Raw genomic sequence first — 27668 nt, forward strand, 5'->3', positions numbered from 1 at the left:
ACCATATCCAGGGACCTACCGTCACTGATCCCTATGTCCAGTCGCAGGGAAACACCACACTCGCAACTTCTAGACAAGGTACAACCAGCCGCCAGAGTCGTAGTCGAGATTCAGAGTGTGTAGACCGGGGCTTTGAATCGAGGCCACGGGACCCGCGAACTGAACGTGGGGATGGACGAGATCGGCGTTCGCGAAAGGAGAAGAGGCGCAAAGGTAGTCGTCGGCGCTAGGGAAATGGTTTGCAAGGAAAACTGAAGCGGCCGTAAAGAGGCTTTGATGATGGGTACAACATGCTGACGATTTGATGGACACGATCTGACTAGTTAATTTTGATGCGAGATATGGGTGTTTCATTGGTATACGCTCCACTACGGAGTGTTGGCGCGAAATATGGGGCTTTTCACGGGCATGTGGCTCAATGTTCAGCGATAGTCTGAGCATCTTGTGTTTGACGGAGTATCTGGCAGATTTGCGATACATCATGATAAAAATGGGAACAACGAAATTCATTGTCTGTACATCTGCAACGAGGCTAAGCCTACCGAGACGTCTTCTTCTACCTAGTTATACCCTCGTTCTTTGAGAATTAGCTACCACTACTACATCGATCAAGGTATCGCGCACGCGGAACAGGACCTTTCTAATCCCAAAAGCGCTCCACAATCTCTCTAGGCAGTGCGCCAATCCTCTCCTTCGCCTCGTACACCTTTATATCGTCACTGCCCATCGCTACAAAAACTGCGGACTGATGCTCAGTATCCTCCCCGACGGTCTTCCGCAACAGCTGGAGTAGTGTCACAACCTTCTGTAGCGCGTCTTGGTTGCCTTTCTCCCACTTCTCAAAACCTTTGAAGCTGTCTGACTTGCTCCCAGTTTGAGTGACTTCCTTTATCCGGATGTCCTTCCGTCTATATGTTCCGTCAAACTGAGCGTTGTGCTTCCCGCCCAGGCAGCAAGTAGGGGTTCTGCCAAACCACATCTGATCGATTGGGCGTGAACTTGCATTGCTCTTTAGCTCCAGGATCTGGTGTTGTGGCACCACCTTACCCTGGACAACGACAAGTGTCTTCTGTGAGCCTTCGTGCTGGGTAGTTTCAACGTCGTGCTCACCAGGGACAAAGCTAGGAAGAGTACTCGGTGGTGCATCGGGGTCTCGGGGAGACTCGATCGTGGGATCGTATGCGTCAGCCTCATGGCGTACGACTATGGTGAGGCTACCAAGCTTGTATTTGATAAAGCGATGGTGGCTTGTTGCGCCATCAATCTCGGAGTCTGTGAGGGCGCTTTCGAAGTTACGACCGTAGGTATTGGCAGCGGACCTGACTTTTGCGTTGCGCACTTTCCTTCCGACGAAGAGAGTGTTCTTCTCGAAGTCGAGATCAAGATGAAACGCTTGGAAGGAAGCGTTCCTAACGCACTTCATCAGATTCAACATCGTGGTGCGGTTGATCACGATGTCTACGTCGTTGAAGCGGGTGTCAGGGTTCATCGTCGCGATGGCCTGGAAAGCGGGCTCGTATTGTTGTTGCGGAGCACGTTCTGCATGCTCGTCGCTAAAATGGTAGCCGGAGTCGGGCGCAATCCGGAGAGGAAAGTCTCGAGGGCTTGGCCTCTTGAACGTTGGCGGCGATCCAGGGACAGAGATCGTGGACTTTGCTTCGTCCATGAAGCTGTAGCTGCAGAGAAGTGCGTACCCCTCAGCCGAGGAGACCTCGTCTGAGCTGGGATAGATATCCTCGTAGGTGCCCTGCCAGACGATCTTGTCTGCGTTGACGTTGGCATACATGTGGGAGTGCCATTCTTCGCCCTTGGGCCTCGAGAATGTCTTGAGGTTCAAGTCTATGTACACGCGTTTGCCGCTAGTCCTATCTATATAGTGCGTTCCATGGATCGTTGATGTTGAGAATACAGGGTTTGATGAAGCTCGAGGTCGTCCAAAAACAGCTGGCCGGGCGGCTGTGTCCATATCTTTGAGGAAAGCGCTTTGGTCCATCTCTCGGTTGGGGTCGATCGAAGTATTTAGGCGAGCAGTGGGCTTACTTTCCAGAGTTTGAGTGCCCAGATAGATGAGAAGAAATCTGGTAGTATATAAAGACCACGCGCGAGGATTTAGCGCCTAGGCACCAGAAACGCTGAGTGTCCATCGAGTTGGCACGGACACATAGAGTGAATGCCGGACCCATTTGGACCTCGGGAGGCTCTCTACCTGGATTAGTTCGCAGGAAATAACGCAAGAGACCCGTAATAAGTGTTTTCAGATGACCAAGCGATTGCGAAGGCTGTCGTGGCTATACGTTAGCAAGCAATTAGACTTAAGATCATTGCGAAGTGCTCGGAGATGTTGCAACAGATAACCCGAAGATGTCTGGACGCGTCGTGAAACACCACTAACGTCTTGAGTAGCAGCTAGTTAGCCCTGTTTTGGTCGCTATAATCGGCGCCTAGAAGTCTTGAAGAAGTCTGTGACTGAACGTCGCTCATACTTGGCAACGACGTCGTGCCTTTGATCGCGGTCCATGTTAGCAAAGCGTTGTAGGTCAGTTTGTCGTTGTGATCTTTCAGGATGTCGGTCTTCTTTTGATCGTGAAGCTTGTCTAAGTCTATTATCTCGAGTTTTTATCGAGATTTGTGACACCGTTGGACTGTTTTTGGTGCGATTCCGTCTCCTTGTCTTGTGAACTCTGCCGTTCTTGTTATCACTGTCGATAACCAGTTCATCTTTGGTTCTTTTGTGTTGAACAATTGGATCGTTTTGCTCCGAATGAGGTTCAGTCGGCGCCTTGCTTTTGCTCTCCCATGGTTGAACCAACTCTGCAAAATTTCTTTCTTCGATTGGGTAAAGGGGCGTTTCAGCTGGAGCGCAGTTCAAGTTCCGTCGTCTCCAAGCCTCCAGTACGTTCATGGGCACTTCCTTCAAAAACATCGCATCTTCTTCGTCAAGTAACAGCGTTTTAGTACTTTCCAGCTCCTCGCCACAATCAAAGTCTAACTCCACATCGGGAATCTTCTCACGCCAGGCTCGACCCACCGCTCGGCGATAAGCAATTCTGGCTTCTTCCAGCTATACCTTCTCGTCGCGTAACATATCCAGAATCGCTGGCTTCACTACGCCGTCTCTAAATTCTGCAACAACACCATCCTCCCATTGTGCCCAGCTCGAATAGTGGTGACACATATGCTCAAACCGAGTACGCATCTTACGCAAGGCGTCGGCAGACTCTTTAACGTCATCGCGAAGACGACGAAGGCTTGTGGGTGGATCACAGTCGATTCGTCGGGTTATGCCTCTCTTATCGCTTTTGGGGAGCCTTGTGTCATCGATTGGATGAGAAGGTATGATTCCCGCTCGCAGCCAGGCTGGTAACAGTGACGCTCCAACGTCTTCCCATGCGTCTCTGCAAGCTTGCTCAGCCAAGTTGCAATCTCCCCATAACTGAGTTTCTGCATCTAACAGTCGAATTAGATCTACGCGGGTAAGATAAGCTCGGGTAACAAGCGTTCTCCGTTCCTCGAATTGCTCTGACGTGGGTGCATTCGATAATGCTTGCATCGCCGTATCGAATTTCGCTAGTTCTTCATCAGATCGATCCGCATCCTTCGCCGCTCGTACCTTCTTCTCTCCTGTCTCAGCTCCATTCTCATCGATTCTTGTCCAAAGACCTTTGTAGTGGCGTTCTGCGCGAAATGCTTTACTAATGCACTCCTCTAACTCTTGCGACACTGTGATTGCGGGCGTGATATTCTGGCCATCGTTAATGGATACTGGGCGAGGTTTGCTCGAGGGAAACAGCCTGGCTGCGTCTCGTTCGCCTTTTGTCGTCCAATCCTGGACGGCGAATAGGGTACCGGTTTCTACCGCTCTCTTCCCGCGTTCCTTCGCAGCATCATTTCCACCGCACCCTGTAGCTCTTGCGTCTAGTTCATCACGTAATATATTGTCTCTCGAACTGGGACGGAAAGCTTCGACGGGACTCTTAGTGACTGCTTGATGAAATTGCTGAGCTGGCACAGTTGTCAAAAGTCTACCGCCCTGCGTACCAATATCTCCGTGAGTGCTGGCTCGCTCCAGATTGATGCCTTCTTGTGCCAGTGCCAGTTGCGGTATTATGGTAATGATGATGATGCGTATTGTAGATGATGATGCCATGTTTTGCGACATAGCTGTGAATTTGCTCGCCAGTTGGAATGGGCTGTTCAGATGCGGCTGACGTACGGTTCTCCATGCCGCATGTATACCCTGCCACTCGATGAAGTAAAACCCAGAACGAATTTCGTCCAGTGTCGCATGTTCTAGACATGTAGCCAACAAGGACTGGATACATGGCCCGATACAAACACACAATACTGCTCTTGATGTCTTTGTCCGCTCAATCCTCTTTGTCTATGTAGGCATAGTGACGCCACTTTGACACCAAATCTGCGAAGAAGCCTACGTCAATTAGGCCGGCTCAGTCTGTTAAGCATGTAATTTGAGATGCAATGGCTTTACATATCTTGTCTATTGCATGGCCGAGTTAATGTTCCCAGGGCGGCATTCTGTGTCTGTGCATGGGACAACACCACAACCACGTCGGCGCAGTAGATCCCCAAGTGCAGAGCTGCAAACATTTCGTGAGCGCGATGACCGTCATGAAGGCAGTGACCAGCCACGCTATCAACCTCGCACCTATGAGGACGAGCGTACCAGACGTGCGCAAGGAGGTGAATGGCCAGACAGCCGTGACAGAGGGGAGCGTCACACGGTACGGGAGTGAAGATATGGCGAACGGGACCATCGATCTGACCGTGATACGGACCCTATGCCGGGGAGGAAGAGGAGGAGGAAGAGGAGGAGGAAGAGGGGATGAGCTCACTACCGCCAATACGTCGTAAAGGACCTGACGTGTGCCCGTGCCATCGAAAACGAGTAGATGCATAAGATACGCGTCGGATTGCGCGACGGATCTCTTGGGTCGTCCGAATGTCAAATACGTAAAACTAGTTCTTCTCAGTTTTCTATTGTCCTCATTTACTGGGGGTAACAAAGCGGTTTTGAATGGAGGCGTTGCACTGAGATGAAGCACGAACAAAGGATGGCGACGCGACGCGTCACAGTTTGAAGACCGCGCTATCCTCGAAACGCGATGCTATGCCGACCTCGGGAGACTGTGGAGCTTTGCCGTTTACGGCCAAGCGTTGGCGCATGGGCCATTTCCCCGAGGCCGCAGGTTGACTGTGTGAACTTTTGAGCGTCAAGCCTCCATCACGCTCAGACTCTGCCTTTTGCCGCAGCCCATCTCCGAACAATCACATGCTATACGGAAGGTATACGTTTACATTTCCGTATGCTGTATCTAAGTATGGACAGCGCTACGAGCATCGCTCGTGCCGACCGCAGCCCCTAATGCAGGAGTCGCCTTAGAAATGCTTGTTCATCGCGGCTCACCATAACAAGAGACCTGCAAATTGTTGCTGTGTCTTACATTGTTCTGCTAATGGAAGATTAGATCACCTATGTGTCGTAGGCTACAAGGCATCTGTAAAACCAAGCAAAGAGCTGCCTTGTATACGCCCATCATGGCATCGGCATCGATCGATCCCGACTCGTTCCCCAGATGTTCACACGCATGCGTCCCTTCCTCCAATCCTACCGAACCCCAAGCTGGCCAAAGCGAGTTCTCGCGCGTGACAGGCCCACGATTGTACCGAACGCTCGCGATCGATATCGACGTCACCTATACATCCTCATACCACCCAGACCAACCTTGTGTCGCGGCAATATGATGCCCACAAGCGTTTGTTGGTTTCGCACACTACTAGCCCGCTTCCTCTTGCTCGTCGCCATTTGATGCAAGCAGCTCTTCGTACTCCCATACTCCCATCGCTCTACCCTCTATCTCTCGTTCGCTACAAATGCTTCCACCTGGGGCCCATCAGGCCCATATCCCTGTGCTTCACCGCCACTTGGGGAAGCAGCAAAGTCGTTATGCGGCGATGGCCTGACACTTTAACAAGTCCACGACCGTGCTCAGCATTCTGGCTCCTGACCGGGTTGTTCGGATCGACATTACGATGCTCAACAATCACCACCGCGGACGTAGCTACCCCACTTGTCGATGCGTCTCCGCCTGCTTCCGTAGGCACGCTCGCTACCGGTTATAAGGACGTCGCGCTGGTCGAGCGAATTGTCCCTGTCTCTCTTTCTGGAGATCGGAGGCGGCGGGATGTTATACTTCTTCATATATCCCTTCAGGTCTGTTTCCAACTGCGAGTCCATGTCCTCGCCATTCTGCCTCTTCTTTGGCTCCAGAATGATAGTATGCTCTGTCCTTCCCTTGCTCGTCGATGGCTCTTCAGGACCCTGGTCAATGTTCTGCCCACCAGGGTTTGACTTGCCTGTCACCTGGTTGGCTATGGGGCTTGGCAAGATGTTCGCAGCTTGCGAAACCACTCGTCGTGGTAGGTCTATCGCCTCTGCCATACGATCCTCGGCACTTACGCCTGCAAAATCTTCAGGGGGAACAGAGCTTGCATGTACCGCTGAAGTTCGCTTGTTGGCTTCATCAGCTTTTGTCCCAGTAGCTGCGCTTGCCCGTCCGGGCTTGTGTGCTTGCGTACTGGTCAGCTCACTGGCGCGATCCAGAGCCCCTGTTACTTCAGCGAGAAGTTGTTCTATCTTTTGCAAGGGTGTGGCTTTCATGTTTGAGACATGGAGAGCTGGTAATGCCGCCATACCTTCAGACCCAACGACTGGCTGCCTTTCTGAGGGGTTCACAGGTGCGCCGCCCGGACTATCGATCGCAGGCTCTGCCGTCTTCTTCTCAGGCTGGACATCTTTGCTCTGCTGTTCGAGCTCCGCCTCATCTTTTCCAGCAGGGTGTGTTGGTCCTAAGTCACCGAGAACAACGTCGTTCTGCCACCTTTCGATTCTATTCCGATCGAGTTGCTTCAGCGACATCTTGTCCCACCACTCTATATCATATGCAAGGGTTCGCTCTCCGTCGTCCATACTGTCTGCCACGGTGACATTCGCAGCTCGTGCCCTGTCGTACGCATCCTGTGCAGCCTTCTCGGCCTCCTCTAGCGTTACGATGACGTCGTGCCAGCCTTCAAGCCACTTATGACTAAATTCGATGCGAAAGTCAACATTCGGACGATTGACCTGCTTGGCGATATACTCCTTAAGACCTTTTTCGTATCCTTGCCGATATTCGTCGTGCTTTTCGCGAGCTACTTGCATGGCGGCTTTGGTGAACCTGTTGCGCATAGCAAGACCGAGGCGTGGAGCTTCATCAGATGGCTGCATACTGGTCGGTCCTATTCCCTGTATCTGCGGTACAGGATCTGGGGTGACAACATCCTTGTCGCCGTTCAGACTCTGGTCCCATGGCAGACTCTCTAGCTCTGTTGTCTCAGAAATGAGCTTACGTTTCACGAAAACATCCTCATGGATAGCCTCTACCTCTTTTACACGTTCGAGCCACGTGTTCTGTAATCCTTGCAGATATTGTGGCAATTGCTCCCGTTCTTTCTTCATCGCTGCGCGCTGGTGCCCTGGTTCGTTGCACCGCGCTACCATCGCATGGGCCTTGGTTGACTCCTCTGGCGTGAGCTCCCGCTCTCCGAAATCACTGAGATATTTTTCCAGCTCTTCCTTGGCGCGGATCTGTTCCGCATATATGCGAGCGTCTGCTGCAATTAAGTCATTGGTCCGCCTGTCGACCGCCTCGCGTGTAGCTCGGAATTTGCGGCCAGCCTCGATCTGCGTTATCATCTTCCGAGAAAGCTCGTGCGAGAGCTGTAACGCAAGAGTACCTCCTTCTCCACCTGTGCTGGTGATTCGTATGATGCGAGCAGGTCCATGAGTATACATGCGATCATCATCAACTTTTCTTAGTAATGTCTGCGCCTGATATATCCCTGATTGTTCGATGAGGTCACTCTTGTCAAGCTTTCCCGGTGTACCCCCCTTCGATTCCACTGCGAGATTGTTCGAAGCTATCGCGGAGGACGTAGGATCAGGCGGACGCCAAGCGCAGCGATTCTCTCCATTCCCAAGCGTCGAAGAAGGACGCGTCTCGTCACGGATAAGTTCTGCAGCTTCTAACCTCGTTGAGGGCAGGGTTGGAGGGACCTTGCTCTTTCTTCGCCACATCGCACCTTTCGCATCGTCTTTCTTTTCGTGATGAACACTCATTCTTTGATCACCCACCGTACTTCCTAGGGCTTCAGGATTATGTGTAATGTCGTTTACGTTGAGTTGGCCACTAGCATTGATAGGGGTGCTGTTGTCGACTACCTTTTGTCGCTTGCCGCTATGGGCGTCCGAGGCAGGATGTCTCGCAATGAGACAGTCTTTGCTTGTGCGGAGGCTCTGTTTTTCCAGATTATCGTCGGGTTCCAGATCAACGCTTGTCCCTGGCGCCCGTTGCTGTCTCAAAGGCTTGGGCAGGTTGCTGCCATCGCCCATGATAGAATTCGGTACGTCTGCGTGGCCATTTTGATCCATGGCGTGGATGTTTCATTTGTGATTGAGATGTCAGCCTTTGTACAGCCTTAGTAAATCTACGCGATCTCGCGATCCGGCGATGGCCCGAGCGCTAAAATTGTGTCCTTTGTTTGTATGTCAAGATGAAGGGTATGAGACGCACAAAGTAGATCGAGGTCAGAGAACACAGCCAGAATAATACTTCTTTCAGGTATAGGCAGCGCTATATCAATTGTAAGTTACCGTAGTGATTAGCGCAGTAGTGCAATGAGCCTTGCCATAGCACTGACGATGGATTCAGGTAACATTGCAATCACGATGAGCCTCAGGTGGCAAGCTAAATTATTAGCCTTATTAGAAGTACAGGAGAACTTACGTTCTATGATCTTAAGAGGCTGACGTGCGCTGAGACACCTCTGCGAAATCGAAGCTTGTCACGACATAGGTTCCAGCCGCTCTATCTCCCACGAAGTCAGCATGCCATAGCACTAGAGTGGCTACAATCCCTGTCTCGCTCTGCGAGAAACCGGTCAAAGTAGATGTATACACTGTCTTTGAGGTGACTTTCCGATCAACTTTTCGTAGCATGTACACGGTAAGATGCGACACGTGTTCTAGCTATCTCTAGTAGACAGGATTCAGTCGCTTTTAGAATAGTCTACAACATGTGTAGAGAGTAAAAATGCGGCTTTTAGACCCCTGCAGTGAATGAGCGAGGTCATACAGACTGTATGCACTCTTTCCCAATGTGCTACTAGCTCTCCGAGCTCAGACCATTCTCTTCCTCCTCTCCCTTCCCAGGCATTAAACCCTTCCTTTGGCTCAATACCACACACAAATCCCTCAACCCAATTGTTAACCTTTTCTCTCACTCCGTCTCCACACTCGTGCATTCACGGGGACCGTAGGGTGTGTCCAGAAAACCGCTTTACGTCTGTGCAGGCCTGGGTACGCTCCAATCATAGCAGGGCACAGTGAAAAGGATGAACTAGGTAAATCTATGAACAGACTAATCTGGTGCGATCCGCTAATGTTGGCAGATACCACAACTCCGAGTACCGCCCAAGCGGATCAGAGCGCCATGTCCTCATCTTCCAATTCGTCCTCCCAGAAACCACCACCAAGCCCCTCTCACGTCTCCGATTCTTCCACGATCAGTAATGCTGCTGTCAACTTCAACGGGTCACATGACGCTAAGTTTAGCAATGTTAGCATCAATCATGCCGAAGTGGATGTTACTATACCCCCAACTGCACCATCTGCCGCAGAAGTTCCAGCTATTCCTTCGGGGGCTACAGAGAGCGTGGAATTCCTCGAGCAACAGCTCGTGGACGCTCCGGACAGCAACATCGTTACAAACGCATCCCCAGCAGGAGCAGCATCCATTCCATTGCCAGCTACAAAGAGCATAGAAGCTCTAGAGAAAGAGCTTATAGATGCCATACGAGCAGCCAAGGCCGATCCTACATTCCCGTGGTCAATCCAGGATGTTGCGCCCGGTGCTTCGATTCGAGGCTTGAAGCTCATTACTCGGATAATGGAGCGAATTGCACAGCCAATAGACCCGAACGGATTGAATGAAGGAGATTTTGTATGGAACGTAGTAGTTGAACCTACTACTGATCGAGACGTCCTCCAGCGTTCTCGAGGCAACATTCTACATACAGACTACGGAGTCTTTGTTATCAAGCTACGACCGGGGATTATTGTCAAACAGAAGGCTCAACACTGCAATGTCGCCGAGATAGGCCGCCGTGGCGATAGAGTGCTAGATGGACTATCACCAATGGATCTCATAGAGCGTATGGGAGTCTTGCCACTTGATGTTGGTCGGTTCAGTCGTGCGGCTCTTTCGGAAGACGATGAACTCTTTCGCCTGATCTATGAACCCTTGAGGATTGCGGAACACTCTGGGCCTGGCAAACGTTTGAGTCAATGTTCTGTCGTCCAGATCGATCGGCAGCATCCTTGCGACTACAACGACCTCTTGGTTCGCGGGGGTAGGCTAGCGACGGAATCCTTCTCAAGACTTCGTGCTACGATCGACATCGCAGACCAGCTAGGGATTGAACTCTTGGGAATGACTACCGAGGCACGTTTTCGTGACCTAAAGACCAAGCCAATAAACCGCCGACCACGAGAGGTTTTATCTGGCTTCAGGCTTAGATCATATGAAAACTCCATGGACCTTCTGGAAGTGCTCAGGCGCAGAGCTGAAGAATACGTGGCAAGCCCTGCGAACAATCTGCGTACGCCTGATGGTAGAGGTGATACAGCAGCAAACCTCTTGAACCAAGTCAATGTGGATCCAATGGGGCAACCCGTTCCCAACGATACGATAGCCACGGCTCAAATATCCGGCTCACCGACAGCGACGAGTATGACCAATTTCGTTGGCACAACAAGCATTCATCCTGATCGCCGCGGTGTACAATCGGCTCCCACGCTCATACAAGCGATAGAAAAAGATTCACGAATGGCTTGGGAATATGCGTCTAAGCAACTTGTTGCTCCTCTACTTGCCGCACATGATACCGCATGGATGGGCTGGGAAGAGGTGGTTCGTGACAGGGACATAGCCGGAAACGACTCCGCTTCCAAGAAACGCAAACTGGACGAAGCCCTCAAACTGCACAACGAAGCAAAGACTAAGAGTACGGGTACCATGGATGTGTTCCGGGAAATCAAGCGCTTGAAACGGAGCGAGAGACTTGCATTGTCGCCCGAGGAGGACCTGCGCGATGAGGCTCTACGCCTTTACACCAAGCTCGACAGTGTCACTGCGGAAATGGAAAAGCTGCAAGCGAAATCTACGAAGTTCTTTGACGGAAACTAAAACCTGCTCGCTTATATGATGCGCTGTTCAAGGGATAGGGTGTATGCTCATATCAATGGCGCGGTGTTGTTTTGCACAACAAAGGGATTTGCGCAGGGATTGATGTTGTGAACAATTAGCGGGTTCGCTGGTGCTGGTGCACACGAAGACATAAGCTTGAGATATTTATCTCTCGGGCTGTAATACCTGCAGTATCAGTAACAGGAATCTTATTCGTGTTTCTTTTTCCTTACTATGTGCTTCTTGCCTTCTGTTGAAGGAAGCATGCTATCTACTTAAAGTGTACATCGTTTTAGAAGAGCCTAGGTACTGAGATTTAACGACGAGATATAGCGACGTGCATGTAGTCAAATGCAACGCCAATCCTGCCACTCCTAGCGCTGATATGTATCTTTGATTTCTCCAACGCCTTCCTCCGACGACCGAAATTTCCCCGCTATGCTACCGACGCTTCCCATTCACTATCTGGGTTGATCAGATGTAGTGAATCTCGAGCCCGCACCCCAGATTAGGCTTAGATTCTTCTACTTTTATTCTCATTGGTTCAGTAAGGGTTGCCATGACACACGACATCACGCGGCTCACGCTTGGACGCGATTATAACAGCCTGCTCTGCACCCGCGCTAGCTTTGCTTGCCTTTAGAGCCATCTTACTACAGATACACAAAGGTTTTCAAAGATCAACCTTCATCCATCACGAACGGCCGGTTGTCCACTACTCTCGTGATCGCAGCTACTACCCTACTACTGCAGGAAGAAGCGCTTCTCGAACACGCGCAATCTACATAGGTATCAATAACTACCATCTTTCGGCGCCCCAACATGACTACCCAGTCTGCACTCGACCACAGTAGGACTATCCATCCAACTATCGAGAATATATAAGCTGATCTTTCAGGCGATCCTACTACTCACCGACGAATCGCCGCTGATCCTCCAACATCGCGTGATCATAACGAGACGCCTGTCACTTCAGACCCCGAGTCTCAACGGGGCATCATGACCAGCTCTCCTCGCGCTGATCAGGGTGAAAGGGATCTCGCAGAGTTTCGAGCGCTCGTAGAGGAGAACCGTCGAGTTATCGCGTCAGTAAATACAGGGAGCTCAAGTACAAGCGCCTCACCTCCATATTCCGGTGTGATCTTCGGCTTCTCCCCAACTATACTTAATCGCGGGTGCGCAGATTCACCTTCTCTCATCGCAAAAGAAGCCAAAGACGCGTCTCATCTATCCTGGAAATCTGCGGAAGCTACTAGAGCCCGGAAAGAGAATCTACTCTACAAGGCAGACAAGGAGTATAAGGCTGTCAAAGTTGATCAGATTCCATCCACTGGCGAGCGAAACAGCCTGAAGCGTAAGAGGGATTGTCTCGAGGTGGAACTCAAGGTGGCAATACTCCAGGAGAAGAGCTGTAGAGAGCTCCACAGGAAGCTCGATTATCTCTCCTACCAGGTTCAATCCCAGGGCCCGGGCCAGGATGCGCAATTTCCCTCGGCTTTGACCGGCAAGCTCACCCCGGCCGAGATTAATGCTCGTAGCGACGTCTACCGTCTTGAGAAACGTCGGCGCAGTCAACTCCCTTAGCAGTGATGCTTGTATTGACCGTATCACATGCGTATGTTGGAGATACTGGCTGCATATCCGCTAGATTCTCGGTGCGGCTGCATTCTATGTCCCAGTATTTACTGCGATTGCAGGGCTTCATCACGCGCTCGGAGGATCTGACACCTTTCCAATCTGGTCACGTCAGCTTCCACGGATGCGTACACCTCAAGGGTCTGTTTTGTTTCTTTTTTGTAGTGTTTAGCACAGCTTTGAGCTAATGGGTGGCGCTCGGCTTGCTATCTTCGTCTATCGTCTCGAGACCTCGGACGCACTGTATGTTACACACGGCTTACGTTAGAGCTCACGTCTCTAGCATTTCATAAACTTCCAGCGAAACAAAAAGGTGTGAATAGTTGTAAGGTAGTGCGATGAGGCTTCGCCACAAATGAAACGTGTACTTGAAATTCGATATACCAGGCAATGATCTTTCTGTGCCTTAATCAATCCACTGTACTTTCCGAACTGTCGTATAGCATTGTGTATCTTCACTGTGGCCATCGCACCTTACCCCTTGGTCATAACACCACCGCCATTAGCTCCAATAACCTGACCAGTAACCCATCCAGTCTCAGGCATACACAGTAACCCAACAACCCCAGCGACCTCCTCCAGATACGCCGGTCTTCCACCCAAATCCTTTGCCGCCGCAATCGTCTCCTCCGAATCGATACCTTCTCTCGTCGCAGCCAAAGGCGCCATGTAGTTCAGCGACCAGGCCTTCTCCAACATCTCCTTCGGGAGGCTTGTATACATGCCCGTAGCTATCGCACCTGGATTGATGGCGTTGACTGTGCAGCGTTCGGCAAGCTCGCGAGCCCAGACACGTGTCATTGCTTCAAGAGCGCCTTTAGTGCCAGCGTAGCAAGACTGCCACCAGAAGCCCATCGAGGTTGTTATACTGGAGACGTTGATCACACGACCGGATCTGTCTTTCGGGAAATACGGTAGCGCAGCTTGTAATACGAAAAGTGGAGCGCGTGCATTCAGGTTGAAGGTGGCTTCGAAGTCGGATAGTGCGACTGAGCCCATCGGCGCTGGGTTGACAACTGCCGCATTGTTTATAAGTATGTCGATCTGGAACTTGTTGTTGTCGCTAAAAGCCGATTTCGCCGCATCAATGAGCTGGTCCGGGCCGTCGGGTGTAGTAACATCAACTTTTGCTACTAATGTCTTGATAGAGTGATTGGCTTCCAGCTCTTTAGCTAGAGCGGTTGCATTTTCTGTGGACGACTCCGAAGTGTAGTTGATGACGATGTTTGCTCCCTTGGAAGCCAGATGGCGTGCCAAAGCAGCACCAAGGCCTTTTGAAGCTCAATCAGCGTCCCCGTTTCATTGGGATCATGAAAGGAGGGGCATACATACCGCGCGATGCACCAGTGATGATTGCTAACTTGTTCTCCAAATGTCTCGTCATGGTCGATGTTGGTGCTAAGTTGAGGTAGCACTGCCGCCGCCTAGTTGCCCACTTTAGTCGAACGTAACCTACCTGATACTTTTGTGCTCGCGTATATGCCAACAAATCTTGCATAAACACAAATAGTTTGGCGAATACTTCGTCCTGGGTGCTGCATGTGACAGTGATCCTTCGCGTAGGCGAAAGAACATGGGTATGTCCCGCGGGTGGGGATAGGCTTGGCCAGATCGGCGGAGAAAGAGGGATACATGTCACTGGCCCGCCTCACCTTCTTGATACTTGGGCTATAGAACAGCGGGCCGTTGTGTCTCTCACAAACTGAGTATTTCACGTCCTCCTAGCACTCCTGGTCAAACCTGGATATCACTTCATTTCGACTGGTCTTCCCAACGAGTCATCCATCATGAGGCTGCAAAACCGAGTCGCGATAGTGACGGGCTCGTCCCAAGGTATCGGCCGGGAAATCTGTCATCAGTTCTTTGTTGAGGGAGCCTTGCTCGTATGCTCTGATCTTAGACCTGTTGGAAAGGGCGAAGACACTGCTACACACGAATGGATCATCAGCAAAGGCGGGCGGGCCATGTTCGTTGAGACCGATGTCAGTGTAGCCACCAGCTGGGAGGCACTCGTTGCGCGAGCAGTGGAGGTATATGGTCGACTTGATATGTAAGTATCTTCCAGCTATCATGTATACGATCAAATAGGAGAAGTAACTGATATCGTGGCCCTACAAGAGTGGTCAATAACGCAGGCATCTGCACAGAGGCCAGCAACCCACAACCCATCGATCAAGTCGACGAAGATATGTTTGACGCTCACATGCGCATCAACACACGAGGAGTCTTCCTTGGCTGCAAATATGCCGTTCGTCAGTTCAAGGCACAAGCGCCGCAGCCCAATGGTATGCGCGGCTGGATCGTGAATCTCGCTTCGATGGTATCCAACATCGGTATGCAGGGCCTCAGTAAGTTATTCCACGCGAGAACGTATGATCATTTTGCTTTTGGCGTTGGGCTTACATGTTCCAGCTGGGTATACAGCGTCCAAGGGTGCTGTGGCTTCGATGACGCGAACCATTGCGCTGGATGTTGCGAAAGAAGGCATAGTCGCCAATTGCATTGCTCCTGGATGTAAGTCACCCTTTCCAGTATCGCATGGGCCACTCTAATGTCTTTTGCCAGTTTCGCAAACTGCAATGCTCGAGGATGCGCTTGGTGGGGCCTTGTCGTCCGCAGCGGACGCGGTCAAAGCCTCTATTCCTCGCGGCAAATTCGGCCACCCCCACGATCACGCAAGGGCTGCGGTCTACCTCGCTAGCGACGATGCGCAGTGGGTCACCGGACAGGTGTTGAATGTTGATGGTGGCTTAACAGCACAATGAGTCTTGCAAAATTTGCTGTGCATCGGGTCGCACGTCCAATCAGGTGGTCTTACAGATAGCCTGCAGGTACTGCCTCCGGAAACGTCTGGACTTCTTGTTAGCCCTCAGAATTGAAGTCTGTCTAGAACATGAGAGCTCTCGCATATACTGTAACTCCATACCGGTTGTGGTTGTGCCTGCATGGCATGCAATGTGCCGGCAGCGGGCGAATTTCAAGGATATCGCGTTACAACCCGTTTTGGCCGCTCTTCCGCCTTCCCCGCCCGGGGTATCTGTGCGTCAGGCTCCCCTCTCAAGCTTCCCTCCCAGTATTGACCAGCCACTGCCTTCCATACCCTCTTCTCATCTAGTCACTCGTTTTGCCATCAAAGATTCTCTCGGTTCGTTGACCTCCCGTAGCACATACTGCATCCTTGGCGGGCGTGGCAAGCGACGTGGGGCCGACAGCGGCGCATGGACTCGGAAATATCATGACCATGCCGCATCCTCGCATGTCACATGCGCAAAGCGCGGTTCATTGGTAGCACTGACTGCTCGACCTTGTCACATTCACATCAGGCCCTGTCGTTGGACTTGAACTTCGCTGCAAGGCGCTACTTTAGGAGGAGGATGCAACCTTGGCAGGATCATTGCCTCAGCACGAGGGATTACCAACATTCAGAGGCAAGATCTTGTCTCAGGTTCCGAAGAGAATGTGCGTGAAGCTCAAGATGGTAGCAGTATTGTTCATCTTCCTGGACATCTCTCGTCAAGGGATCCATGAAAGGGGACACTCACGAAGCACGGGTGCTTTCCTTCTCTCAGCACATAAAGTAGTCATGGGGAAGGAGAGGAGACTTCATCGAGCGTTATGCCTAGTCCTACCTCCCCCTCGCTGGCATTGGCCGTCCTTGTTTTGCTTCCTTTCGATATCATCACTTGGGCGCTTCGTTTTCATGTCCGACTTTCTCGAAAAGCATGGGGTCCAGATGACTGGTCTATGGTAGCTGCAATTGTACGAACACGTCGGGTTTTACCAATGTCACATTTGCTTATGAACAACAGCCACTTTTCATCATCTCAACGATGGGTATGCTTGGAATCGCCTTCACAGGAGGTGGAAAGAGGGACGACGAACTTACAGTCAACGAGAAGCAGACAGCTATGTTTGTAAGTCAAGCAGCGTATCCACAAGGTTAATCATGCTCACTATATACAGTGGTGGTCAGTTCTGCCATGTCACAGACTGCAAGCTCGACAATGATTGACTTCGTATAGGTTCATCATGCAAACTATGTTCTGCCTTGCTGCCATCCCCGTCAAATGGGCCATTTGCTTCACCTTACTCCGCATCGCCAATGGCAAAAAGGCATATGAGTGGTCAATATATGCGATTATGGCGGCGGTCGCGTGCGTCATGGCCTCGACGACTATATACGAGTTCTTCCACTGCACACCAATTGCAATGAACTGGAAGGCTGTGGAGGGAGGCACCTGCAAGGCGCAAAGCAACATTACTGGATTCAGCTTTGCGCTCTCTGCGGTTTCAATCTTCTCGGATTGGTTTTGCGCAATCATGTGAGTCTTACCAAAGTATTTGTTTGTGTCTTGACTGATCGTGGCATAGTCCCATTCCACTCCTTTGGCACGTCCAGATCGATCTCCGCGTCAAGATATCCATCATCGCCCTCCTCGGCCTCGGCATATTCGCATCAACAGCAGCCATCGTTCGCCTCACCGTTACACTCAACCTCAGTGCGACAACAGACTTCCTCTACTACGCTATGCCCGTAGCTGCATGGGCGCATGCTGAGCTTGGGCTTGGCGTTGTTCTTGCAAACCTTTCGGCCTTGCGTCCCCTTCTCGAGAAGATGCTCGACCTTGGCTCTACATTGCGCAGCAGCAAGAAGCGTACCGGCGATCAGGCGTCTGGTGATGCATACATGGAGCTTGAGGAGGGTATCGGCAGTAAAAAGGATACAACTTTGTCGAAGAGACTGAGCGGGCGAACAGGAATCAAAGCAGCTGTTGGTGTTGGAGAAGATCTGGATGGTACCTCTTCTCTAGGTGACGATGATAGGTCTACGCGCAACATCATGAGCCGACACGGGCCGCATAACATACAGATAGACCATGAGTATGAGGTCAGCTATGAGAAAACGAAAGGCCATTGAATAAGACTAGCGGCTGGACACATGCAATCAGGCAGAGAAAATTTAGAGCGGATGATTGAGCGTCCGATGCATGGTGAGCCGTAGCACATGATCATACACGATAGCATATAAAGAATAGCTACCTCTCATCGATGGATTCTTGCGTCCTTCGCCAGTCTGTCAAACTTGTAGATCAATAGCACTTGGATCTAGAGCTCATGGATCGGCGCACAACAGACCCCTGTCGCTGATGCATGGCTGATTAGCCACGCCAACGGCTAGTATCAATATCCCAACAGTCACAAACGACATGCAGTATACCCTGGCTTAGAACACATGTGAAAGCCTTACATGTTTTGCCCATTACTCGACAGATGCTACAGTTACCGGTCCGAGCGTTGAGCACAAGCTCAAAGCTCGTAAGAGGCGAAGCCATTCTTGTGGACCACTTCCATGTACAATCTCCTTCGCTGAGAACGGAATTCCCTTGAAATGGGCTTTTATGCTAAGGCCACTGCGCTTGCGGGTCAATGTTTCTGGAACGATACTGCATGCGCTACTGCATCCCGCGGTCTGGGACTTTTGGCGATCAAGGTGTCGACTATGCGAGAGGGGAAGCTATGGCAGTCTAAGGCAAGCCCATAGCTATGCTGATCTGGACACTAACCTGTTTCCGTACAGCTCTTGCTCCTAGATACACTGACAGTCATTTTCATTTCCATCTTAACATCCCACGCCTTCTTCTCTCACCCCAAGGCAGTATCCTCGTTGAACAAGATGTCTCACCTTGACAGCAACAGTACTCCACCAGACACCTTGTCCGAGAAGCACACTCCAGGACCCGGCACATCTCCCATTTCCCTCAATCCTGAAGAAGCGGACCGACTACGATCCGAGGCCCTTTCGACTGATGTCTCCAAGCTACAAAATAGTTACTTCTTCAGTGCCAGGATCGTGGGCTCGTTCTCTGGAACTGGAATCGTCGTACTTGCGACGTATTTCCAGTTCCAAGCCTTAGCTGCTGCGATATCTTCCGTCAACGCAGACATCGGGCCAAGTGCCAACGTTGCCCTCGTCAGTACGGTATGGACCGTGTCGCAGCCTATTTCTCTCTTGCTGTTTGGTCGACTCAGCGATCGCTTTGGGCGCCGAAACTTTGCCTTGGGTTCCTGCGTGCTTGCGATCATTGGTGGGATCGTCGCGGCAACAGCGCAGTCTATCGAGACGTTGATCGGAGCCGAAGTTATCATGGGCATCGCATCTGGAGTGCCAGCAGCCTATCCACTTCTGGCTGGTGAGCTCGTGAGTAACAGATACAAATATGTTGGTACTGCTTTAGTCGTTGTGCCGAACGTGATTGCGACCGGCTTTGGGGCGTATATTGGTCTGCGATTGGTTCAGGTAGCTGATTGGCGATGGATCTTCTACATATACATTATGATGATGGGTGAGTCGGCACATCTCACGGCGCTTTGACATGCTAACGATCATCAGTTCCCGGCGCCATATTGTGGTTCTTCTTCTACCACCCGCCTTCCTATACCCAGCTTCACGGCAAGAAGTCCAGCAAACTCGCCGAGCTCAAGAAGGTCGACTGGACAGGGGTGATCCTTTTGGTAGCAGGTCTGGCTCTTTTCCTGCTTGGCATATCGTGGGGTGGCCCGGTACAGCCATGGTCATCACCAAGGATTCTCGGGCTTTTGCTCTCCGGCGCAGTAGCCATTATCGCGTTCATCCTCTACGAGGTCTTCCTACCGCCGGTGCAACCCATCGTTCCGATGCGCTTCTTCCGCGACATCCGTGGGTTCACGTGTCTGGAAGTCATTTCAGCGACCTACGGTGTCATCAATATCGCGCTTTTTGTCATGTGGCCACAACAAGTTGTCTATATCTTTGGTTCCACTGTTAGTTCCTGGGAAGAGACCGCATGGCTTTCAACAACAGCTGCATTCGGTCTTTGGGGCGGGATAGTCATCCTCGGTCCTCTTATGTCGTGGATTGGCCACATCAGATACCAAATCTTGGTGTCTTCGATCTGGATGACTGCTTTCCTTGGTGCAATGGCCAGCATCACGGTGGAAAACAAAGCTCGTGCGATTGCCTTTTCGTTTCTGGCGGGTTGGACCATTGGGTGGGGTGAGGTCATCGCCGCGATTGTCGTACAGTATGTGGTTTCGGATCAAGACCTCGGTGTTGCGTTCTGTAAGTTCTTCGTTTGCAACCTCGTAAATGTACCATTGCTGACTGGTGATAGCTGTGATCTCAGCGTCTCGCACTATCTTCGGTTCCATCTTTACCGCCGCATTCATCGCAGTCTACACGAATAAAGTGCCGGGCTACCTTGCATCCATAGTACCTCAACGCGTTTTAGCGGATGGACTGCCGGAAAGCTCGTTAAGCGCGCTGATGACAGCTGCCGCGACCGCCAACCAAACAGCTCTTCTAGAAATCGATGGCATGACACCGGAGCTGCTTCGCACCACCAACATAGCTATCAGCGATGCTTACTCCAAATCGTATGCTTACGTATACTACTTCGCTGTCGCTATCGGGGTGCTTGCTATCGTCGCGTCACTGTGTATGCGCGATTTCGATGGCTATCTTACTGGTCATGTATCGAGGCAGTTGTACCGCAAGAGAGACACCAGCACTGACCCATTAGAAGCTACCACACAGGTAGCTGGTCAAGGCTCGGTCGACGATAGCGATGGTGCCACGAAGGCCTGATGTGGTCTCTAGATATGATGGTCTGGATTTGGAGAAGAGATTCGGGATGCGCAAGCTGAGAACGCCCGGTTTCATGCATTTGGACGCATTTGCGTGTCGCTCTTCACCTCGCGGACATCCCGCGATTGCGATTCGGCCAAGGAGTACACGATTGGTTTACGGAGAAACGTAGCGTGAAACAGCTGTAGCCACGGTGGAAGTAGTATCGATATTGACAAGTGCTCGTACAACGCGCAAGACATGATGCAAATGCGCTTGTGGGATCGCGAGGTTTGGCACTCATTTCCCTCTAAGGGGTGCGCCAAGCCGCTAACTGTTCTGGGCTTAGATGTGTCATGCCATCAATTGATGACGTGATCGAAATTGCACGCATCGCGCTCCTCCGCACCACCACCATCTTCGCACACATGGAACTCGGTGAAACGTGCATGCATTCGAATGTTCATTACTAAGGGTATATTGATTCTTATCCAACGGGTTGTTGTATCCTGCGTGTCCAGTCGTCGATCCGCCGCCGTTTCTTTCCTTCCGCGCAGTCGCTGAAGCTCCAGTACGGTTCCGTGTGCCAGGACTTACTTTTCGATGCCGGCTCCAGCACAGAGTCCTGCATTTGTGGTATCTCTCTGCGGGGCTCGACGCCGGCATCCGGATTTGCTTCCTCTCCTGAGCTCGAGACGTCGTCATCTCCCTCTGCTGCACGTTTCCACTTCTCTGCCATGTGCAGTAGGTACCCCAAAGGCCGCAGGTTGGGTTTGGAGCTCGCGTCAATGGCATTAATCCATTCCTGGACGGCGTCTCCGTCAAGACATTGCTTCTTGACTGCTGCGTATTCCTCAAGATCGTATGGGAAGTTTGGTTCCCTGTCATCGTCCGAGCCTATGATGGAGACTGCTGCTTCTGCTGCAGCTACCAACTGAGCTTCATGGGCCGCTTCTGCACGTGTCACCGCTTCAGCAAGCTTGCTTCCGGCGCGCACATAGTCGCGGCTGAACTCTTCCTCTATGAGGCGGTCGGGTGCATCCGGTCGGTCGGCAGCAGCAGCAACGCGTGCCGCGAGAAGTCCTCGTCGGAAAGTGTTACGATGTTCGTCGTGTTGTCTTTGAGCCTCGTGCTTCTCTCTCCGAGCTTTGGCTTCTCTCACGATAGCAATGGCCTGACCAACGCTCAACTCTTCCAAGTTTGCTGCTTTCGTCGTGGCTTCATTTTCGCCAGGTAGAGGCTTAGAATCTTTCTTTTCATCGAAGCGTGACACGATGGGAGGCTTACTCGCCACCCTCATCCCTTCAACCCTCTGCGCGACGGGAGGAACACTCACCGCCTTATCATCCTCAAACAGCCCGCACCGGACAAAGATATCCTGCAAGTTCTTCTCTACTACCACTGCAACACCTTCCCATGCTTTACGGGCAAGCTCAATGTCGCGCGATAGAGTTTTCTTTTTCTGCTGAATCTTTTCCATCTTCTGATTGATTTCATGCGCTTCTCGGTGCAAGCGCTCAGCCGTGGGACTTTCATGCGGAGTGGGCGTTCGGCCTCCACTGAGCTTCGGCAATCCTTGCAAACGATGCTCGACGGACTTTCTCGATAGCCTGCTCATTCTCAATTCCTGGTCCAGTTTCGGTATGGATATGTCTTTTTCGCGCCGGTATTTGAGGCCGGTTGAGATCTGGTTATGGATCATCGTGGCCAACTTGTATGGAACCTTCATCACTATTACAGGCGGGCTGCTGTCCACCTGCTCATTCTTAGCTCTCTTCAAGATGAACATCTCGGCAGCTTCGGTGGCGCACAGCTGCTCGATGTCTACCATGCTCTCCATGATCGCACTTTCTGGGCCTTCCAGAGGTGAACCTCGGATAGAATTGTCATGCGTGTCTGTATCGTTGTTAACCATTGGAATGTTCAACTTCCGACGTCTTTCATACCTTTTTCCAACGACGAAGACAATTTTCTCCGGCTTTGATATATATCTGGAGGCGGTTCCCCGGTCGTTCTTCTTTTCTTTGTTCGCATGTTTTGTGTGACGCCTTTGCTGCCCTGCTTAGCTGCACATCTTTCGCTATTATCGCCATTATTGTCGTCGTCACATTCGAGCGCTCGTTTTCTGGTCTTTTCAGTCTTATCTGCTTCATACTAAGGGACTTCTTCGAAGTAATCTTTAATGTTAGCCATGATGGAGGGGCTACATCTAAGGCGAAGGGAAGACTAGGTGTTTGAGACTGTAGATGTAAGCGAGAACAATGCACTCCTTTGTACAGTTTTACATTGTAGTCAAAGCTTGTCTTCTATACATGAGTCCTAGGTCTTCAGTGTCTTGCTGCTTCGCTTCCGTAAGTCGCGAGTAAAAGCTGTATCAACACATAATGCCACGGATCGACATCAACAAAAGGACCCGAGCATTAGAACGGTTTTCTATGACGTTAGGCGACCAGGTACCTTTCGGCCCATTGCATTGCCGATGTGTTCGCCACCCTATTCACTCAGTCTGAATGGTGTTAAGTAAATAGCATATGTTGATTCGCTATGCAGCAAGTAGCAATATGATTGCAGCGACGTTGCACGCTCACAGAGCACGATCTGCTTCACTAAGCCAGAATATGTGCATCGCAATGTTCACGGACCATTACACGAAACTATAAATGTGAACACACTTGCGGTGTTACCCACGAAGAACCCCCCTGCATCCACAGCGGTTAGACCTGCAACTACACCCCAATTCAACCACGGAAGTCGTTTTCGGATCTTCACGGCTTTAGCATCTGAACCCGCATATTAACAACAGATATGGCAAGAACAAACGCAGGGGCTCGGCCTATTAGGGGCAGACGTGTTACCTGGTCACCTTATGCCAGACGTGCCCGTAGCGAAGCCGACATGGACAGACTGTTATGGCGAGCGATACCTCCTGGCTTCGATGGCCCAATCATTGACGAATTCCCCGGTGAGCGGATTGAGGCGGTTTATCTTGTTAAAGCTTCGAACACCAAGCACTTTCGGCTCCTCTCACAAGCGGAGATTGACCGGCTCAAACTAGGTGACTTGTTTTGAGCCATAGTACACGAAGCAACCACATCTCCTCGTGAAATTGGAGAAAAAGGAATGACACCCACCATCTTTGGCCAAGCGGTACCCAAAGATCGATTTTTTGTCCTCGTAAAGAAACACCGAAAGCACGGGGTGTTCATACCTGTGACATCCCGAGAGTTGCAGGGGCTAGAAGGTCTTGATGAGGCAGAACGATATGCTTACATCGGTTTTCGAAAGGAAGGGGAGGTCTTTGACCGCAATAAGCTTACTGAAAAAGACCCCCAGTACCTAGCTAAGTGGGATCCGCTTATGCTTGCCGAAGGGGACTTAGATCCCTTCTCGTTTGCGAACCTCTCTTACCCAACGTCATTGTATTGGTCCAGCAACCTCCTGCGTGCAGGCTGCCTGACGAACCTCAGCACACAGCGGGTGCTTGAGCTGTTCGAAGAGATGGACCAGGTCACTCCAGAACAAGATCTTTCATCTGAAATGGAAGAGCTGAAGGATCAAGAAAATGCGTTTATATTCCAACTTCATGAGTCCACTGCTAGCGGCGAAGAAGATCCAGACCGGCCAAAAGGTACTGCAAATGAGCAAATCGCCGCGTACAGCGCACGACATCGTGACGTCGAATCTGTTTTGAAACCTCTGAAAGAAGTCGAAGATAAGATATTCCAGGCCGTGGACGATAGCACCATCAACGCCGCCAAGGCAGAGAACAACGTGCGAAGAAAACGGTTCGAGTACCACAACGCGCTTCAAGCTGGTGACATAGGTACACTGGCACTAGAGTTGTACCAAAAGGAGATTGAAGAAGCCAAGATCGATCGTGACGAGAAGCAGAAGATCAAGGATGATATGGTGGCATTAGCTGAGGAGATGGAGCGGAAGCCCGAATTGAGGCCTCGTATCCCGGCTGGCGCGGAAATCACGGAGGGGCGGATGACTATCATTAATGACGCTATGCGATCGCTTCAGGACCGTATGGATAGCATTTCTAAGCAGATGTAAGTTGACTGGGTCGACCTACACGTATGGATAGGCATTGCAGCATGTCTTTACAGCGCTTGATATAATATATTCCTCCGTTCTTCATTAACTCGCCCCCTCGATACAGTAACGCCGTGAAGTAAACATCACTCTAAGCTATGCATCATGGGTCAAGAAATGTATGATGTGATCTGGAAATGAACATGATATGGTATTGGGTATTATCGCACCAAACAACTAACTCCAAAGCGCCTCGCTTCTATGCCATCGCAAGTACTCATACACGCGTCAAGTTCGCTCCCTCAAAAGCATCGTACCAGCCCTTCATTTCCCACCGCCTCGTCAACAGCCATTGCTTCGTCTTGGCATTCTCATAAATATACGGTTGCTTCCACCACTTCTCGTGAACGCTGACCAGCCCCTTGGCGATATCCACGTCGTTCGGACAACGGATGTTCCAAGTGTATGCGATCTCCCGCCACGGCATCGGCCCGTCCCAACGATGTGCGTAGTTCATGAGGTTTTGTTCGGGGTATCGGGGGTCGAAGGAGTTGGGTGTGTTGAGGAGTTCTTTGTAGTAGTTGAACGCGTCGAGCGAGGGTGCGAGGATGAAGAAGCCGGCGTTCATCTTGCCGGCCTTCTTCAGGCCGGTGCCGTGACCGGGTGGGAAGGAATGGGTCGAGTCCCAGACTTCGGAGTTGGATGCGAGGAGGTAGGTGGAGGGTAGGTTCGTTTCGTTCGTGGGCTTGGTGGCAAGAAGCTGAGCGCCTGGGTCGTCGAAAACGCCGTCGAGGTTCTTGAGCAGCATCGAGTCGCCGTCCATCACCAGGATGCGGTCGTACTGTGTCATTTCCCAGACGCGTAGCTTCGTCATAACGTCGTCCCATCGGTGCAGCTCGGCGTGGACCCAGCTGTCGTTTTCGGTGTGCAGGAATTCGACAGCGTGGACGATGGCACCATCCTTCGCTAGGCGGTCGCGCCGGGCCTGAGAGACGCTGGGTGTAACCATGACGACGACATCGTGCTTCGTGCGAGTCTCCTCTTTGTGTACGAGCTGCCAGACGAGAATGCGGATAGCTTGGAAGTACTTGTCCTCCTCCAGATCATCGCCCGCATCAACGGTTCCGGAGAGAAACGTGACGTATGCTAGTCTCTCCTCTCTGTCGAGAGTAATGTTGGCGTTGACGTAAGGCGGTGGTTGCGGTATTGGCTCCTTCTTTTCTTCTGATTTGGCGGCGCTGTCGCTTTTGTGACTTTTGAACTCCGGAATAGAAATGTGATCGAACGCGCGCGTTTCCACGGCGAGAAAAACAAATGTAGATACGATCACAAACGTCCCCAGCGCAATCCGGATCCATCGAGGGCTGGCAAAGATATTCCAAGAGCCGGAAGGCTTCATCCAGTTGGGCTTCGACCCAGACATGGACGCCATGGTGCAGGAGCAGAAGAACGACTGGACTCAAGCTTACCGGCAGGCAGCGAAGCCGCCGTATTTCAACCTCATCCCTTTCCACGCCGGTCCCGTAAGCCCAGCCGCATCCGGTTGGACAGCATATTATGCGAGGGGGCAAACCCGTCGAAAGGTAGGCAGCCAACCATGAGTCGCGGACACCCCGGCATATCTTGCGCTGTCCAGACCCTTGCGAACGCTGACAGGCTTGACAAGCAAAGCTTGGCGAGAATGCGATAGTTTGATTAGTTGCTAAGCATGCAGCGGAGATGATCGCCCCGCCCCCTTGTCGGCGCAGTAAGACCAGCTCAGCCCTGTACGTCTGGGGACTTGCCCGTCGAGTATCGTGAACATAACGGGCCGAACGCTGACCTAACCAAGACTGCACAAGCAGAGTAGCCTCGGTGGAATGCGCAAATATTTCCTCCTTGGATGCGCCCTTGGAGGCCTTGGATGACCGTCCGAAAATGAAGAAATTGATGCGAGGCTCGTATCGCGTTTGATCTTTCGCTCGTTTGCCCAGAATAGCCGGGCTAGCAGCAGTCGCGCCACGCCTACTTAGGTACAATCCGCTATTTTGGGGCGCCTAACGACGCCAAATTAAAAACGCAAAGCTTACGGTCTGGAAACTTACAGAAAGAAATGCTGTCGCAGTAACAGAAAACTTCTCATGCGCAATCCGATCGTTGTTCGGAATGTTTCGATCAAACCTTGGAACTATCCGGCACCGACGGAACCATAGTACAGGTACACGAGCAGACTAATCTGGTAGGAGCACAGGCATGTGCATGCCTAGAAGGAGCAAGGTCTAATAAGATTGTACGCATTTCTTTCCTGAAAAAGTCTGACGGGATCGTCGGTGTACTGTAGGGCCGTTGCAGCCAGAGTACCCAAGACGGTGATTTCGGCCAGATTTCGCATGTGTCGCGCCGTGCTGCGGTACTGAACCTGGTCAATCTTCTAATCCGCTGGTAAGATTGCTGAATAATCGGTGGAATACCGTTGGGGGTTCTAGTGTAGGATATACTAGGCGCACCGTGACGGCAGCGCACCGCTTCAACGCCATATCACGGCGGGTGTCTGGTTGTACAGATATCTGGGTATCGTTTCATCTCCTGCCATGCCTCACAAGAACGGTGTATGATCTCGCCTTGACCGCTGATGGACGGCGCAGCCACGTCGGTTACGCAAGCTACACGTTGTAGAGGTACGCCTGACCGGCGTTTACGCGGTATGCAGAAGCTTTCCAAGCCCTTGGGAAGAGTGCGTCTATGATGCACACGTCGAGCAATCCCTCGATTTGAACGGCTTCCGCATATCGCTACTTCTTGATGGTCTTGAGCTCTTCAATGGATGTCATTCGACGGCTGTCGCGGGTACCTGTACCGGGTCTCTCTCAGCGAGGTAAGACTTTGCGTAGGATGCAACGCGGCAGAAGCAAACATTGTACCTCAATGGAGCTCAACCGCCGTGTTCGTCGCATCTAGATTGAGGGGCGGAATTCCCTGGCGTTCTTGGACACCCCGAAGTCAAACATCAAACGTGTTTCTTCCCCCATTGTGAGCCCCTCCGTTGAGGTCGAGGCGTGGTAGCAGCCCCATCGCTCATCACAGCGGCATCAGATCGTTCGCCTTACACT

The 27668-nt window shown here is 51.5% G+C and overlaps 11 protein-coding genes across 11 annotated transcripts; 6 read left to right on the forward strand and 5 right to left on the reverse strand.

The window, feature by feature from the left end:
* Positions 1 to 640: 640 nt before the first annotated feature.
* Positions 641 to 1993, reverse strand: J4E79_007077 (uncharacterized protein; the record flags this gene model as incomplete). The annotated part of the gene is made up of 1 exon (XM_049355945.1): positions 641 to 1993. One exon carries the CDS (start codon positions 1991 to 1993, stop codon positions 641 to 643), a length of 1353 nt encoding a protein of 450 aa, XP_049209399.1.
* A 4062-nt stretch (positions 1994 to 6055) lies between these two features.
* J4E79_007078 (uncharacterized protein) lies at positions 6056 to 8488 on the reverse strand (the record flags this gene model as incomplete). Its single annotated transcript, XM_049355946.1, has 1 exon — positions 6056 to 8488. The coding sequence occupies one exon, from the start codon at positions 8486 to 8488 to the stop codon at positions 6056 to 6058; it is 2433 nt and encodes an 810-aa protein (XP_049209400.1).
* A 1009-nt stretch (positions 8489 to 9497) lies between these two features.
* J4E79_007079 (uncharacterized protein) lies at positions 9498 to 11303 on the forward strand (the record flags this gene model as incomplete). Its single annotated transcript, XM_049355947.1, has 1 exon — positions 9498 to 11303. The coding sequence occupies one exon, from the start codon at positions 9498 to 9500 to the stop codon at positions 11301 to 11303; it is 1806 nt and encodes a 601-aa protein (XP_049209401.1).
* Positions 11304 to 12125: 822 nt separating this feature from the next.
* On the forward strand, positions 12126 to 12887 carry J4E79_007080 (uncharacterized protein; the record flags this gene model as incomplete). Its single annotated transcript, XM_049355948.1, has 2 exons — positions 12126 to 12153; positions 12202 to 12887. The coding sequence occupies 2 exons, from the start codon at positions 12126 to 12128 to the stop codon at positions 12885 to 12887; spliced, it is 714 nt and encodes a 237-aa protein (XP_049209402.1).
* A 525-nt stretch (positions 12888 to 13412) lies between these two features.
* On the reverse strand, positions 13413 to 14322 carry J4E79_007081 (uncharacterized protein; the record flags this gene model as incomplete). Its single annotated transcript, XM_049355949.1, has 2 exons — positions 13413 to 14209; positions 14271 to 14322. 2 exons carry the CDS (start codon positions 14320 to 14322, stop codon positions 13413 to 13415), a joined length of 849 nt encoding a protein of 282 aa, XP_049209403.1.
* A 403-nt stretch (positions 14323 to 14725) lies between these two features.
* Positions 14726 to 15703, forward strand: J4E79_007082 (uncharacterized protein; the record flags this gene model as incomplete). The annotated part of the gene is made up of 4 exons (XM_049355950.1): positions 14726 to 14988; positions 15057 to 15286; positions 15351 to 15452; positions 15504 to 15703. The coding sequence occupies 4 exons, from the start codon at positions 14726 to 14728 to the stop codon at positions 15701 to 15703; spliced, it is 795 nt and encodes a 264-aa protein (XP_049209404.1).
* A 1065-nt stretch (positions 15704 to 16768) lies between these two features.
* J4E79_007083 (uncharacterized protein) lies at positions 16769 to 17856 on the forward strand (the record flags this gene model as incomplete). Its single annotated transcript, XM_049355951.1, has 3 exons — positions 16769 to 16848; positions 16961 to 17260; positions 17310 to 17856. The coding sequence occupies 3 exons, from the start codon at positions 16769 to 16771 to the stop codon at positions 17854 to 17856; spliced, it is 927 nt and encodes a 308-aa protein (XP_049209405.1).
* A 756-nt stretch (positions 17857 to 18612) lies between these two features.
* Positions 18613 to 20562, forward strand: J4E79_007084 (uncharacterized protein; the record flags this gene model as incomplete). Its single annotated transcript, XM_049355952.1, has 3 exons — positions 18613 to 19282; positions 19330 to 20037; positions 20090 to 20562. The coding sequence occupies 3 exons, from the start codon at positions 18613 to 18615 to the stop codon at positions 20560 to 20562; spliced, it is 1851 nt and encodes a 616-aa protein (XP_049209406.1).
* Positions 20563 to 21028: 466 nt separating this feature from the next.
* J4E79_007085 (uncharacterized protein) lies at positions 21029 to 22381 on the reverse strand (the record flags this gene model as incomplete). The annotated part of the gene is made up of 1 exon (XM_049355953.1): positions 21029 to 22381. The coding sequence occupies one exon, from the start codon at positions 22379 to 22381 to the stop codon at positions 21029 to 21031; it is 1353 nt and encodes a 450-aa protein (XP_049209407.1).
* Positions 22382 to 23436: 1055 nt separating this feature from the next.
* Positions 23437 to 24600, forward strand: J4E79_007086 (uncharacterized protein; the record flags this gene model as incomplete). Its single annotated transcript, XM_049355954.1, has 2 exons — positions 23437 to 23596; positions 23618 to 24600. 2 exons carry the CDS (start codon positions 23437 to 23439, stop codon positions 24598 to 24600), a joined length of 1143 nt encoding a protein of 380 aa, XP_049209408.1.
* A 256-nt stretch (positions 24601 to 24856) lies between these two features.
* On the reverse strand, positions 24857 to 26011 carry J4E79_007087 (uncharacterized protein; the record flags this gene model as incomplete). Its single annotated transcript, XM_049355955.1, has 1 exon — positions 24857 to 26011. One exon carries the CDS (start codon positions 26009 to 26011, stop codon positions 24857 to 24859), a length of 1155 nt encoding a protein of 384 aa, XP_049209409.1.
* Positions 26012 to 27668: the final 1657 nt, after the last annotated feature.

This window comes from Alternaria viburni (assembly GCF_023758015.1).
Source record: "Alternaria viburni strain BMP 2772 chromosome Unknown scaffold_15, whole genome shotgun sequence".
Lineage (NCBI taxonomy): Eukaryota > Fungi > Ascomycota > Dothideomycetes > Pleosporales > Pleosporaceae > Alternaria > Alternaria viburni.